This window comes from Rhinoraja longicauda, chromosome 18 (genome assembly GCF_053455715.1).
Source record: "Rhinoraja longicauda isolate Sanriku21f chromosome 18, sRhiLon1.1, whole genome shotgun sequence".
NCBI classification, from domain to species: domain Eukaryota; kingdom Metazoa; phylum Chordata; class Chondrichthyes; order Rajiformes; family Arhynchobatidae; genus Rhinoraja; species Rhinoraja longicauda.
In genome coordinates, this window is record NC_135970.1 from 17801725 (window position 1) to 17813872 (window position 12148).

At 41.5% G+C, this 12148-nt stretch overlaps 2 protein-coding genes across 4 annotated transcripts in view; one reads left to right on the top strand and one right to left on the bottom strand.

Moving 5' to 3' along the window:
* LOC144602290 (galanin peptides-like) overlaps positions 1-12148 on the top strand; it is a 411360-nt gene that overhangs the window by 49123 nt on the left and 350089 nt on the right. The gene's annotated exons all lie outside the window — the stretch shown is intronic.
* The window catches only part of hps5 (HPS5 biogenesis of lysosomal organelles complex 2 subunit 2), a 41276-nt gene that overhangs the window by 7187 nt on the left and 21941 nt on the right, over positions 1-12148 (bottom strand). For all 3 annotated transcript variants that reach the window (XM_078415191.1, XM_078415190.1, XM_078415192.1), the window contains 8 exons: positions 11378-11536; positions 10345-10501; positions 9776-9899; positions 8424-8573; positions 7547-7618; positions 5538-6418; positions 2934-3054; positions 1385-1540 (listed from right to left, as the gene is read on the bottom strand). In XM_078415191.1, coding sequence (XP_078271317.1) covers positions 1385-1540; positions 2934-3054; positions 5538-6418; positions 7547-7618; positions 8424-8573; positions 9776-9899; positions 10345-10501; positions 11378-11536 — 1820 coding nt within the window. The remainder of the gene's footprint in view (positions 1-1384; positions 1541-2933; positions 3055-5537; positions 6419-7546; positions 7619-8423; positions 8574-9775; positions 9900-10344; positions 10502-11377; positions 11537-12148) is intronic.

Below are 12148 nucleotides of genomic sequence, written 5' to 3' on the forward strand. Positions count from 1 at the left end.
ATGCAGGGGGCAATTAATCTATCAACCCATACATCGTTAAGAAGTGAGAGAAAACTGATTAGGAAGGAACAAAAATTGGTCATATTTTGAGCTTATTACCATTCTCCCATAACCTTTGTTGGAATGTGCACTTTAACACAACTGAGGGTATGATTAGGTCAAGGTCAATTGTGTTACATTATCTAAAGTTGCGTATCCCACTGGTACTTCCTGTGGATGGTTTTGACTTTGGCCAATATTGGATTAATTCCTGGGGTGATGTCTAAAGAGTAGCTATAATACCTGTTTTACATTTTTGCACATTCCTAATTTTCCTTCAGAAGGTGGTGGTGAGCTGCCTTCTCGAAACACTGTCGTCCTTGAAGTGTGTGCACTCCCATGGAGCACAGGGTAATTTTAGTTAATTTCGTCTGACCTCCCTAAGGTCTTCCCATTTTCACCCCAAAGTGTGGTGCCTATAATTGTACACAATACTCCAGTTGTGGCTGAACAGTGTGATCTTATTCTATGCTTCTATTTATGAAGCCCAGGATCCCCATGTATCTTTAACCATTTTCTCACCCAGCCCTGCTTCTTTCAACGTTTATGCACATATTCCTTAGACCTTATTTTTCCTGTAAATCTCAGAGAATTAATTTTGCCCCTTGTAATTTATATTAATTTGTTGCAAAACGCAACAAAAAGGAAGCAAACCTGAAAGCTTTCAACATTTTGAATACTACCATCTGAAGAAATTGGAAGTTGAGAGAATACAGACACGTAAACATTGCATGCATTGTCCATCATTTGGCTAACAAGGTGGCTACAAGTCCAGTGCAAGATCTCTAGTTTGAATTCTTTACACTGAGATGTATCTAAGAAACAAATTTAATTAAGTCATAATGATAGACACAAAGTGCTGGCATAACTCAGTGGGTCAGGCGGCATCTCCGGAGAAAAAGGATGGGTGACATTTCGGGTCGGGACCCTTCTTCAGACTGAAAAGGGTGCTGACCCAATACGTCACCCATCCTTTTTCTCCAGAGATGATACCGGACCTGCTGAGTTATGCCAGCAGTTTGTATCTATCTTTGGTAAAAAAACAGTATCTGCAGTTCTTTGTTTCTATATGAATCATTATGATCTTTGTTAATCTTTAACAGTGTCATATTGCCCACCTATATTTAAAAAATGTTTTATGTATATAATATTGTAATGCAAATGACCTACAAAACAATTAAAGGCATTTATTGTATTAATAATATGTGATCTAGGAGCAAACAGAGAACTGAGTAAAGACTCCCTGACGCCCATGAGCAATTGTAGCATGGATTTTGGATAAGGATATCAGACTCGTGATCTTCCAGTGTACATCCCAAGAGTCACATTCGTCTAACACCCCCACCTTTGGTCCTCTTGCTTGGATTTAACCAGGTCGTCCATGTATGCCAAGAAATGACCTGGTTGATTATTACACAACTCCTTTATGTTAGATGGGAGAATGTCAGGGTAGAACTGGACAAGAGATCTCAATGCGAGTTCACCAAATTTCTCGTAAATTCTGCAAAGATTACAAACATAATTAGCATAGAGGGACAATGATCAATGACATTTTAAACATTGTGCGTAGGAAAGAAATGCAGATGCTGGTTTAAAATGAAGGTAGCCTGAAGAAGGATCTCGACCCGAAACGTCATCCGTTCCTCTCCAGAGATGCTGCCTGTCCTGCTGAGTTATTCCAGCATTTTGTGTCTACCGTACATTTTAAAACATTGGCTTTTACTGAGGTTTAAATGTTCTGGACTTCCATACCACTGTTGCGCAGAAGCACTAAAATTCACAAAAGGTCAACACCAAGTTCAGAAGCATTTCAAAATGTGCAAAGTTGAAAGGCTGGAAACACTTTGTATCTGACCCCCTCAGCTTTAAGCCAGCTTGAGATCCTGTTTCTAACATGGCCTTTTCATGTGAAGAGGCTTCCTTCAGGAGCTGTAAAACTAAGTGAAAGCAAGATTTTAAAAGATCTTTAATTAATATTATTGTTTTCAATACTTTAATCGTCAGAAGACATTTACAAACAATGTGAAAAGCCTTTCATGGATGGGGCCTTTGTTTATCCCGGTTTGGCCTAGTTGCTACTTGCAGTACCCTCTCCCTCAAGTACAGGTTGCGACAGAAAGTCTACAGGATGATGCAGCCTCAGGCATTCTGTACGAGGCAATCATAAAGCACAGGCTGGGTCTAATATATCACTCGTGGGTCTAATGGAATCCAGCCTATTGTATCACAAAACCATGCAGCAAATGCACAGAAAGCTCACTTGCAAGAAGTGAAAATATATCAAAATGACTAACAGCCCTGCTAAACCATTCTATTTTAACAAAATGCTGGAGTAACTCAGCAGGTCAGGCAGCATCTCGGGAGAGAAGGAATGGGTGACGTTTCGGATCCAGAAGGGTCTCGACCCGAAACGTCACCCATTCCTTCTCTCCCGAGATGCTGCCTGACCTGCTGAGTTACTCCAGTATTTTGTGAATAAATACCTTCGATATGTACCAGCATCTGCAGTTATTTTCTTATTCTATTTTAACAGGTTCTCTTCACTTCCTGTAAAGAAACTGGCTGCAAATAGGACTGAATTGCATTCATTATTGGGGAACAAAATTAATCAAGACCCAAACAAAACTTTGTCAAAATGCCATGGCTGGAAACTGTCCAAAATCTAACAGAACAGGAAGCCTGAATGAAGGTTGCAAACTGTGGAGTAATTGCGAATTATAATGTAGGCACACCTTAAAACAGGCCAACCCATTTAAATAGGTCAAGTGCTGAAAGAGAGAAGCAGGAGACATTGGAAATGAGCAACACCAAACTATGCTAACAATCCCACAATATACGTTTGAACTGGAAATATTCGTACATTGATGATTAACAGCAAATGTAGCCAGGCTTACCTCGCTGCATGTGCCAGTAGAAAAGAACTCCCTTTCCTCTGTTCATCACTGAGTATCTTCAGTACTTTTCGCAGTTCCCCATCATTAATGGTATTGGTAATAGGGTCTGAATGAGTTATCTCTGAAATAATAATAAATCAAACAGGTATAGTTAGTCGCAGCCCTGGTGACTGCACTCGTCTTACTTCATAGTTCTTATTGCAACCTTTGTCATCGTCAAACATCAGCCCCAAAAACAGAGATACAAGGAACTGCAAATGTTGCAGAAGAAACACAAAAAGCTGAAGTAACTCAGCAGGTCAGACAGCATCTCTGGAAGACGTACAGACAAAGTTTTAGGTTGCAACCCTTTCTCACATGGGTCTTCTCTCAAGAAGTCAGAGGAATATGAAGAAGAGTCCTCATCGTCCAAAGATGCTGCCTGACCCACTAAGTTACTCCAGCACATTGCGTTTTGTTTTTAACCAGTACCAAAACTGTTTGAACCAGCACCTACAGGTAATGCTGATCACAAGCCTACCCAACCCCAGCGAGAACAATTTCAGCCTCAGCCCTCGCCATGCATCACTCTAATTATGGGTGGCACCGAGTTTCACGCACCTCTCGTCTTGTCACACTGCACAGCCTTCTTCCACCAGCACTAAAGGTGAAATGCCAGCCAGCGCCACCACAACTGGTTTCACATTTGGAAGGGTAGCCCTCGTAGTACAATCACTGGTTGCTATTCTGGACATAGCAAAATGTAGGTAAAGCCAGGCTTCAACAATATACAACTCCAAGGCAGATATTTGTTAGATTTCAGACATTTCCATTTAGTAATGTACCTTTTTTTCCCTTGTTACCTTTCTTGGCATCATAAGCAACAATCATAATCAAGTATTCATTAAATATCTGGATGAACACTGAAGAACAATACAGAACAGGAAAGTTGACTGATATTCCTTTTCCCAACTGACACAATCAATTGTAATTCAATAATGTTGTGGAAATTCTGCTCACGTCAAAACACATTTTCAGGACTGTGTAATTCAACTGTTTGCTGAATAAGCCTGTTGAGACTCACCTAGTATCTAAAGACAAAAATATTTTTCTGGTGGTCAATGAAGAGATTAAAGGCAGCAAGGCCTTTAATCCTCACCAGATTCAGACTCAAATAGTTTGGGTGAACTGCAAACGAAGGATCAATGCTGCCCCTTTCAGCAATGAGAAGTGTTTCAAATGAAACAAGGAGAAAATATTAATGCAGACTGCTCTCTCTTGGTGTATGATTGGTGGATATGATACCGAAGGATGTGATTAGTTTAGTTTAGCTTAGAGATACAGCACCGAAACAGGCACTTCGGCTCACTGAGTCCGCACTGATCAAAATGGCGGCGCTGCGCAGCGGCTGCGGCTCACCTGCAGTCCGGTTGTCTTTTGTGGTTTTTGTTGTATTTTGTCTTAATTGTAGTGTTTAGATGTGATGTAGTGTTTTTTGTAGTTGTGTGGACTATGTGTGGGGGGGGGGGGGGAAGAACTGTAAAATTGTCTCTTCGAAACGGAGACCCGACCTTTTTCTTCTGGGTCATATCTCCATTCCCGCTGAGGCCTACCATCGGCCAAACACCTGGAGCTGGCGGCCTCCACCTGGGACCACCTGGGCTCTGGTTTGCAGATTTGCCATCTGCGGAGCTGGCTGCCTTCGGAGGCTGAGGTGGCGCTGCGAGAGCGGCTGCGACTCGTCTTCGGAGGCTTCGGCCGTGGGCCGCGTGGATATCGGAAGCTCGCTGGCCCCTGGGTGGGGGCCGACATCGGGAACACCGGCAACATCTTCGCCCGCCCCGAATCGCGGGGCTTGGGTCGGCCCACTGCGGACCTTTCACCGTCCGGCACGGCCTGAAATAGGCCGCGGGATTTTTCTCTGCCCGGCGGGGGCTTCAATGTCAGGAGCCACGACCGCCCCGACATGCAGCGGCAGCGTCTTCGCCCGCCCCGAATCGCGGGGCTTGGGTCGGCCTGCTGCGGACCTTTCACCGTCCGGCGCGGCCTGGAACGTGGCAACTTCAACAGCCTGACCGCGGGAGAAGACGGCAGGGGAAGAGAAAATACATTCTGGCCTTCCATCACAGTGAGGAAGTGACTGGAGGAGACTCACTGTGATGGATGTTTCTTTTTTTTGTTTTGTGTTGGTTTGTGATTGTGTGTGTTATTGCTTATTTTTATTGCTCTTATTGTTGGACTGTGGGTAACGGAATTTCGTCCAAAAGACTTGTTTTTTTTGATGACAATAAAGGTTATTCTAATCAGTGATCCCCTTACACTAGCACTATCCTACTCGCTAGGAACAATTTACAATTTTTACTAATGCCAATTAATCTACAAACCCATACATCTTAGGAGTGTGGAAGGAAACCAGAACACCCGGGGAAAACTCATATGGTCACATGGAGAATGTACAAACTCCATACAGACTGCACCCAAAGTCAGGATCAAACTGGGTCTCTAGAGCTGTAAGGCAGCAACAACTTTTCCACAGCGCGCCATGCCGCCCACCGTGAGAGACAAGAAAAAAAAATCTGTAGAATAGGGAGGGCAAAATGAGTACAAAGTAATAGTTACAATTACCTTTTAATCCAAGGAGGAAAGTTTGCCACACCATTGGAGTGGCCCAGTTGCAAATGGTGATGCAGCGCCTAACTCTAGTCAAATCCAACAGGAAGAAGTAATTGCGCATGAACAGACAGGCCTGAGTTTCAATCTCATTTCCAGTTAATTCAGTTTCAACGGATGTGTCCTCACGCACAGTTTGAAATATTCTCAGCTCAAAACACAAGGTAGCCAGTTCCACCATGTCCTTGAAGAGATCTGTTGGTATGCTGCAGAAAGGAATCGTCACAAAGGGCACTGTGGATAAATCTGTTGAAATCTGTACTTCATCAACCACCGAGTCCTTAAGAACAGCTCTCTGTTGCACCATTTTCTCTGCATAGTTTTGGACTAACTGCTCCTCCAGCTCCTGATGGACAACTGGTGATGAGCTTTCCTTCTGCTCTTGGTGCTCAGCCGAGTCCAAATCCACTTCTTGTTCTCCATCGCCAAGGAGGGAAGTTGGTTGATCTATCTCTTCAGTGTAGAGTGCAGGTGATCCCTTCTCACCCTCATCCTCCTCTTGAAATGGAGTAGCTGGTTTCTTTTCATCCTCTACATGGCTGAAAGTTTCTAACTTCTTCTCATCCTCTTGATGGCTGGCTGCTTCTGGCCCCTCCGTCCCTTGATGGCTAAATGTTTCTGCATCACATTTATCTTGATAATCAACTGTTACTGATTCATCCTGCTCATCGTTTCGATGGCTATATGCTGTTGACTCCTTCAAGGTGGCAGTATCATTCACAATTTGAGGTTTCATCTTGTACTGAAATATTTTTTCCAAATGAGGTAGCCAGCATCGCATTGTTTTCTTCAGAGGTGCAGTTTCAAACAAGACAAGAGGGTCCTGCAACTTAACTCTGAAATTTTAAAAAACAACCCTCATTTTTAAACTAGTCTAAACAGGTGTCCTGCTCCAGCCACAGATTTAGGTATTACTATTTCAAGTAGATACACATCAATTCAAGTACATTTTAAATACTAGTGACACAAAATTCTTTACTAGTCTCAGATAACAGATAGTTTAATGCTAATCAAATTAGGACAGAAACTACTAAGTTCATGTAGTGGTTTATTGCAATTGAACTAATTCTGTGCATAATGCTGTGTGATTCGCATAGCATCCTTGAGTTCAGGCTCAGAAAAGAGACAAAAAATGTGACAATTTCAATGGGGAGAGAGAAAACAAGACTCAGGTAAATTGGCAAGCAAACTATAATTGAAAACGGAAGGCGAGTAGCCAATACTGAAAGAGAAGCTTCCTCTCTGTGGAACTTGTCAATAGCTCGGGGCACAGTATGAAGGCCTGGGAAAGAGTGATCATAAGATGACAGAATTTCAAATTATGTTTGAGAGTAATGTGGTTTGAATTGTGAAAAATGGGCCAATATTTAAACCAAGCAGGGGAGAGTTATGAGGTGGATGTTATCTAAGATAGATTAAGAACTTAAAGGATGTGATAGCCAATGGCAAGCATATATAAACAAAAATCATAATTATCAACCAATATATCACGATGAATACAAATGCCACTGGAAGGATAGTATTAGTTTAAATGCTTACATTTTGCCAAGAGAAGTGAGCGGGATGACGGGAAAGATTTTCAAAGTTAGTAAGGATGAGCAAGAAATGATAAAGTACTTTCCTCTCATTCAATTTTCTAACAAAAAAAACAATTGTAAGTGCAAAGCTTCCATTGCTACTTTTGATTTATGAATCATTAAGTCCAGGCTATTTCAGATTTTAATACATTTATTTTCTCCAGTACTTGTTCACCCTGGTTTTAGCAATGCAATATCCATACCAAAGATGATTTACAGAATAATGTGGAGTAGGATCTTCATGCCTACTGACCTGTCTTTAACTTAACACATAATGCTGAAAGTGTGTCCTAAATGGCAAGCATTTTATTCCTCATCACTCATTAAACTATTAAGAATCACGGCATATTGACAGAAAAACATCCTAGTTCACACTCACAGACTCACAGAGTTTCTTTTGTTGCTTGTCGCAAATCCTGCAGTCTGTCCTTCTCTTGCGAAATGTCAACAATTCTGATTCTGCGCAAATTGGACAGCAAATCACGGTATCAAGAACAATCCAGCACCACTTTAAGATAGATTTAATCTTCATACTTTTTGTCTTGCTCTGATCCTCCATTCCTACTTTTTTAGGCTTCTTTCAACATTTATTGTTCAATTGAACACATCTTCGCAGATATATTATTACAATAAATCTATTCATAGGACAAATAAAGAACAGAACAGGACAATTTTTTGGACCGCAATGATTGTGCCAAACGTCATGCCAAGACAAGGATTGGTATCCCATGTTTACAAGATCAAGAATCAGTAACCATTGCAGCTTTGCTACCGCATGATCAAAGAGGGATAAAAGGTAGAGGCAAACAATCGTACATCAGCAGCACTCAAAAAATGCTATAAACACTCAGTGCGTCCAGCAACATCCATGGCATTTCAGGTCAAGGACCCCTCATCAGAAAAGATGCAGAGAGTAAGAGAAATGGAAAGAACAAAATGTGTCTGCAATAGGATGCAGACCAAATTTGTCAAAAGTTACAATTAAAAATGAGCTTTCAGTGAAAAATAGACATTTGTTATGTTCCTTGCTCCTCTCTGCAAATTAAAAGAAATTTTTGTTTTACTTTTCCAGTCCTGATGAAGTGTCCTTAATCTGAAAGAACAACTTAGTTTTGTTTTCCCCCTATGAATGCCACTTAACCTGCTAAGTGCTTCCAGGAATTTCTGATTACATTTTGGATTTTCAGCATCTGCAGTATTTTGCTACAATAATGAAAGCAGTTGACCTAGTGACTGTCTCATGAAAAAATGAGAGTTTCCTTACTTGTGCTCAAGCAGAGGTGAATTTGCTACTGGAGTAATCTGAATCTCACACTGTGGATCATCATTTTTCATTTCCTGTTTGAATCTGTAGTCAGAATTGGGATGAAGTGTGCTGATAGTTTCTTTTGTTTTTCTGACAAAACTGGAGACACTGTAAAACAAATTAGATAGTTCAACAGACAAACAAAGAAGGCATCACTTCTCCATGATGTAGACGATTCTATAAAGTAGAAGACATTCCCTCTTTGCCCCATCTCTGATGATCAGTCCTGGGCCCAGCACATTGCTACAATCACAAAGAAAGCTCACCAACGAGGTTTGAGGAGATTCGGCATGTCGCCGAATACTCCATTGAACTTCTACAGGAGTACATTGCAGAGCAAACAAACTGGCTGCATCACGGCCTGGTTCGGTAATTCAAATGCTCAAGAACATAGGAGACTACAGAAAGTGGTTACATTGCTCGTTCCATCATGAGGTATTGACCACTCTATCGTAAAAGGGATCTACCGGAAGTGCTACCTCAACCAGGAAACAAATTATATTTCTCCTCATTTCAGTCCTAAATCCTGAACCTATGACCCCCTCATTTTGGATCCTACCTTAAACCAGGTAAAACCAGTAACTGCACAGAGTTTGAACTCCATCTCTATGCTCAATTTGTGGAATTTTATAACTATAACCTTGTTGGATTAAGGGTGGTCTGTGTCCCAGCATGCCCCACCTTTGGCCTACGTTGAGGTGTCGTGTCAGAACCCAACACGCAAGATGTTGCATCTCCACAATAAAAGGTATAAGAAGCTGTCACTTTTTCCTTAAGGAAGATTGCTATCTAACTGAACCAAATGCATGGGAAATGTAAATCTTGAAAGAATTTAAAATGTAAAATAATAAACATAAATTCATGAAATGCTATGAATACATATTCAATACTGCTTCTTTTTTTTAACATTTCCTCCTCTTCCTCTTCTTCCAGACTAAAGTTCCGCAGACACCAATGAACTTTCATTCTTCTCATTTACTCTTCAAATGTGAAGCTAGGCAGTGAATGCTCATGGACAATCTGTTGAGGAGAAACCACAGTAGAGGACAATTTTGTAATTGCACAGCATCATGCAGACTTCCCAGTGGTAGATACTGGATTAGCTTTTCCCGGCCTGGCTCAGACGCACTAAAGAAAAGTACTCTTATCACTATTGACCCTCCCCAATGTCTACAAATTAAGATCCAATCTCAAGATGCTTTGGCCATATGATTTAGAAACATGCAGTCTTCATTGGGAGGAAATGGATTACTGATGCCTCACATCAATATCTGCAGTACTGTGGGTGTCATAACAATCACTGAGGTTACCTTTCCTTCACAGCTTGTAAAGTGACTCGTGATGCTGTGGAACGGAATGACAATGGAAGATGGAATGGAATCAGTGTCTCGCTCCGATCACCTTCAATATTCAAGAAAGAATGGGAGACATTGTCTGACAAATGGAAACAGAAAGAACATCAATGGACAACAGCATAAATAATGAATGTCTTCTATCAGGGCAGCTTGAAGGATATTATTTTGGCAGTTTATGAAGGAGCATATCTCTTCATCCTTAATGTTGTTAAGTGGCTGTCTACAATCTTGATAGATTATTGGGAGGCTGTGCCCAAGCAAACCCTTACCGTTGGCAAAAAAACCACCACATGCCATATTCTCTGCTAAATGTGCATTGCACTGTCAAGATGGATTTGGAGCTAACATATGGTTGCAGTGTATGCTTCTGCTGAACGGATAAAGAATCTAATTCTTTGCAACTGTGCAAAGTGCAACATTTCTCAACTGCACCAACCCCATTGAAACAAATCAAGCAGAAATCCTGCAAAACAGAGATTTAATTGCAGTTCAACCTCCTTCCCTGGTGCATCATTCATCCTTACCCTGCTCTCCTTGCTCTTCCTCCTGTACCAAAGAAAATTCCCGCAACCTCTCCTCTTCAGACAGGTGGCTATGCAACGAACCAGAGTCCTCATCTGATTGACTGCCACGACGACTAATTACACGATAAATACCAGAATCCAAGATATTAAAACTCTCCTGAAATAAAGAAGGTATCAAATTTTAAAATCAGATAAGTTAATGCACTTGAAGCGCTGAGGCAAAGCTTTTGCTGAAGATAGTGGTCCACAAATCATGTCGTGACATCTAGGGAGCATGTTCTCCCTCTGCACTGACACCTTTCCCATTCTTCTGCTACAATCTAAAGGGAGACCCAACAGGTCATGGCATCCAGCATCAAGTATGAATGGTACAGGGAGGAGCAGGAAGGCAAAGGAGATTGGGGACGGAGAAGCAAGTACAGAACATGGGGGTGAAGTGGGATGAGATCTGTGGAAGGGTGGGGTAATAGAGAAGGCTAATAGAAAGAAGAGGACTTGCATCCTACTCCACCCGAATCCAAAGGCCTGGCAATGTGGTGCACTTCAAATCCTGGGCTCTAGCAAACCTATGTCAGCAAAGCATGCCAGTAAGTTGCTTAACTATGAAGAGACAGTATGATTTTGTTCAGCGTTAAAATCTCTTCCAAAGGCTTCTGACCATTACCAACAAGAAGCTAGGTTATTCATCTCAATTGTTCAGGGGAAAGGCCAACAAATCAAAAAACACCAATTAAACTAGTAAAAGTTTGGGTGTTCATTTACCCATGGAATCAACTCTGAAACTGAAATATTGTTTAAAATGTGAAGGGCATAATCATTAACATGGCCCACTCCTTTCTGCGTAAAGCCCCACCATTCTCATCCCAGCCTATCGATCCTAAAACTTAGAATAGATCAGACATGGTTAAATGGTGGAGTGGACTCATTTGGCCGAATGGCCTAATTCTGCTGCTATGACTTATGAACGCAAAGCTTGGTAGAAGTCTTGTACAAACATTTTGCTAGGACAAAAGATCATCACAAAAAAACATACGTGAGAAGAAAAGCTGCTCCTGCGACTGCTACAGGCTGAGTCAAAGGGCTCCAGCTTCAGCAAAATTTCCTCTAAGCTGGCAATGAGGTGGCTCTGTGTGGCTGAATCCAGCTGTGTCTTCAGATGTTCCAATCTATCTATGGACAACAGTTTACGGGTCTGAAGAGACGAACACCAACAATACTGTTAAATGGCACAAAATGAAATGATTCACATACATAACAGGATATTTAGTAATCTTTGAATTACACGACCAAACTTTTTCAACATTTTCTCTGTTGTGGATATTTTTAATTAAACTTTCAAACTATTCACATCCATGAAACAGTGATGATGTCATACCACATGCGCACCTTATATATCATCACACCTTCCTTCTCAGTTTAAGCTTACAAAATTCTGAGGCGGCAAGACACAGAAGGTAGTTGAGGCCAGTTCATTGGCTATATTTAAGAGGGAGTTAGATGTGGCCCTTGTGGCTAAAGGGATCAGGGGGTATGGAGAGAAGGCAGGTATGGGATACTGAGTTGGACGATCAGCCATGATCATATTGAATGGCGGTGCAGGCTCGAAGGGCCGAATGGCCTACTCCTGCATCTATTTTCTATGTTTCTATGACAGGAAAGATGCTTCAACTCATGGGAGCAGAGTTTCACGATAAGAGGTCACACATTTAAGACAGGGTTGAGGTGAATTGTCTCACCTCAGAGAGTTGTAAATTTATGGAATTCTCTTGAATATTTCCAGAGCTGGGTTAGATTGATATATGGA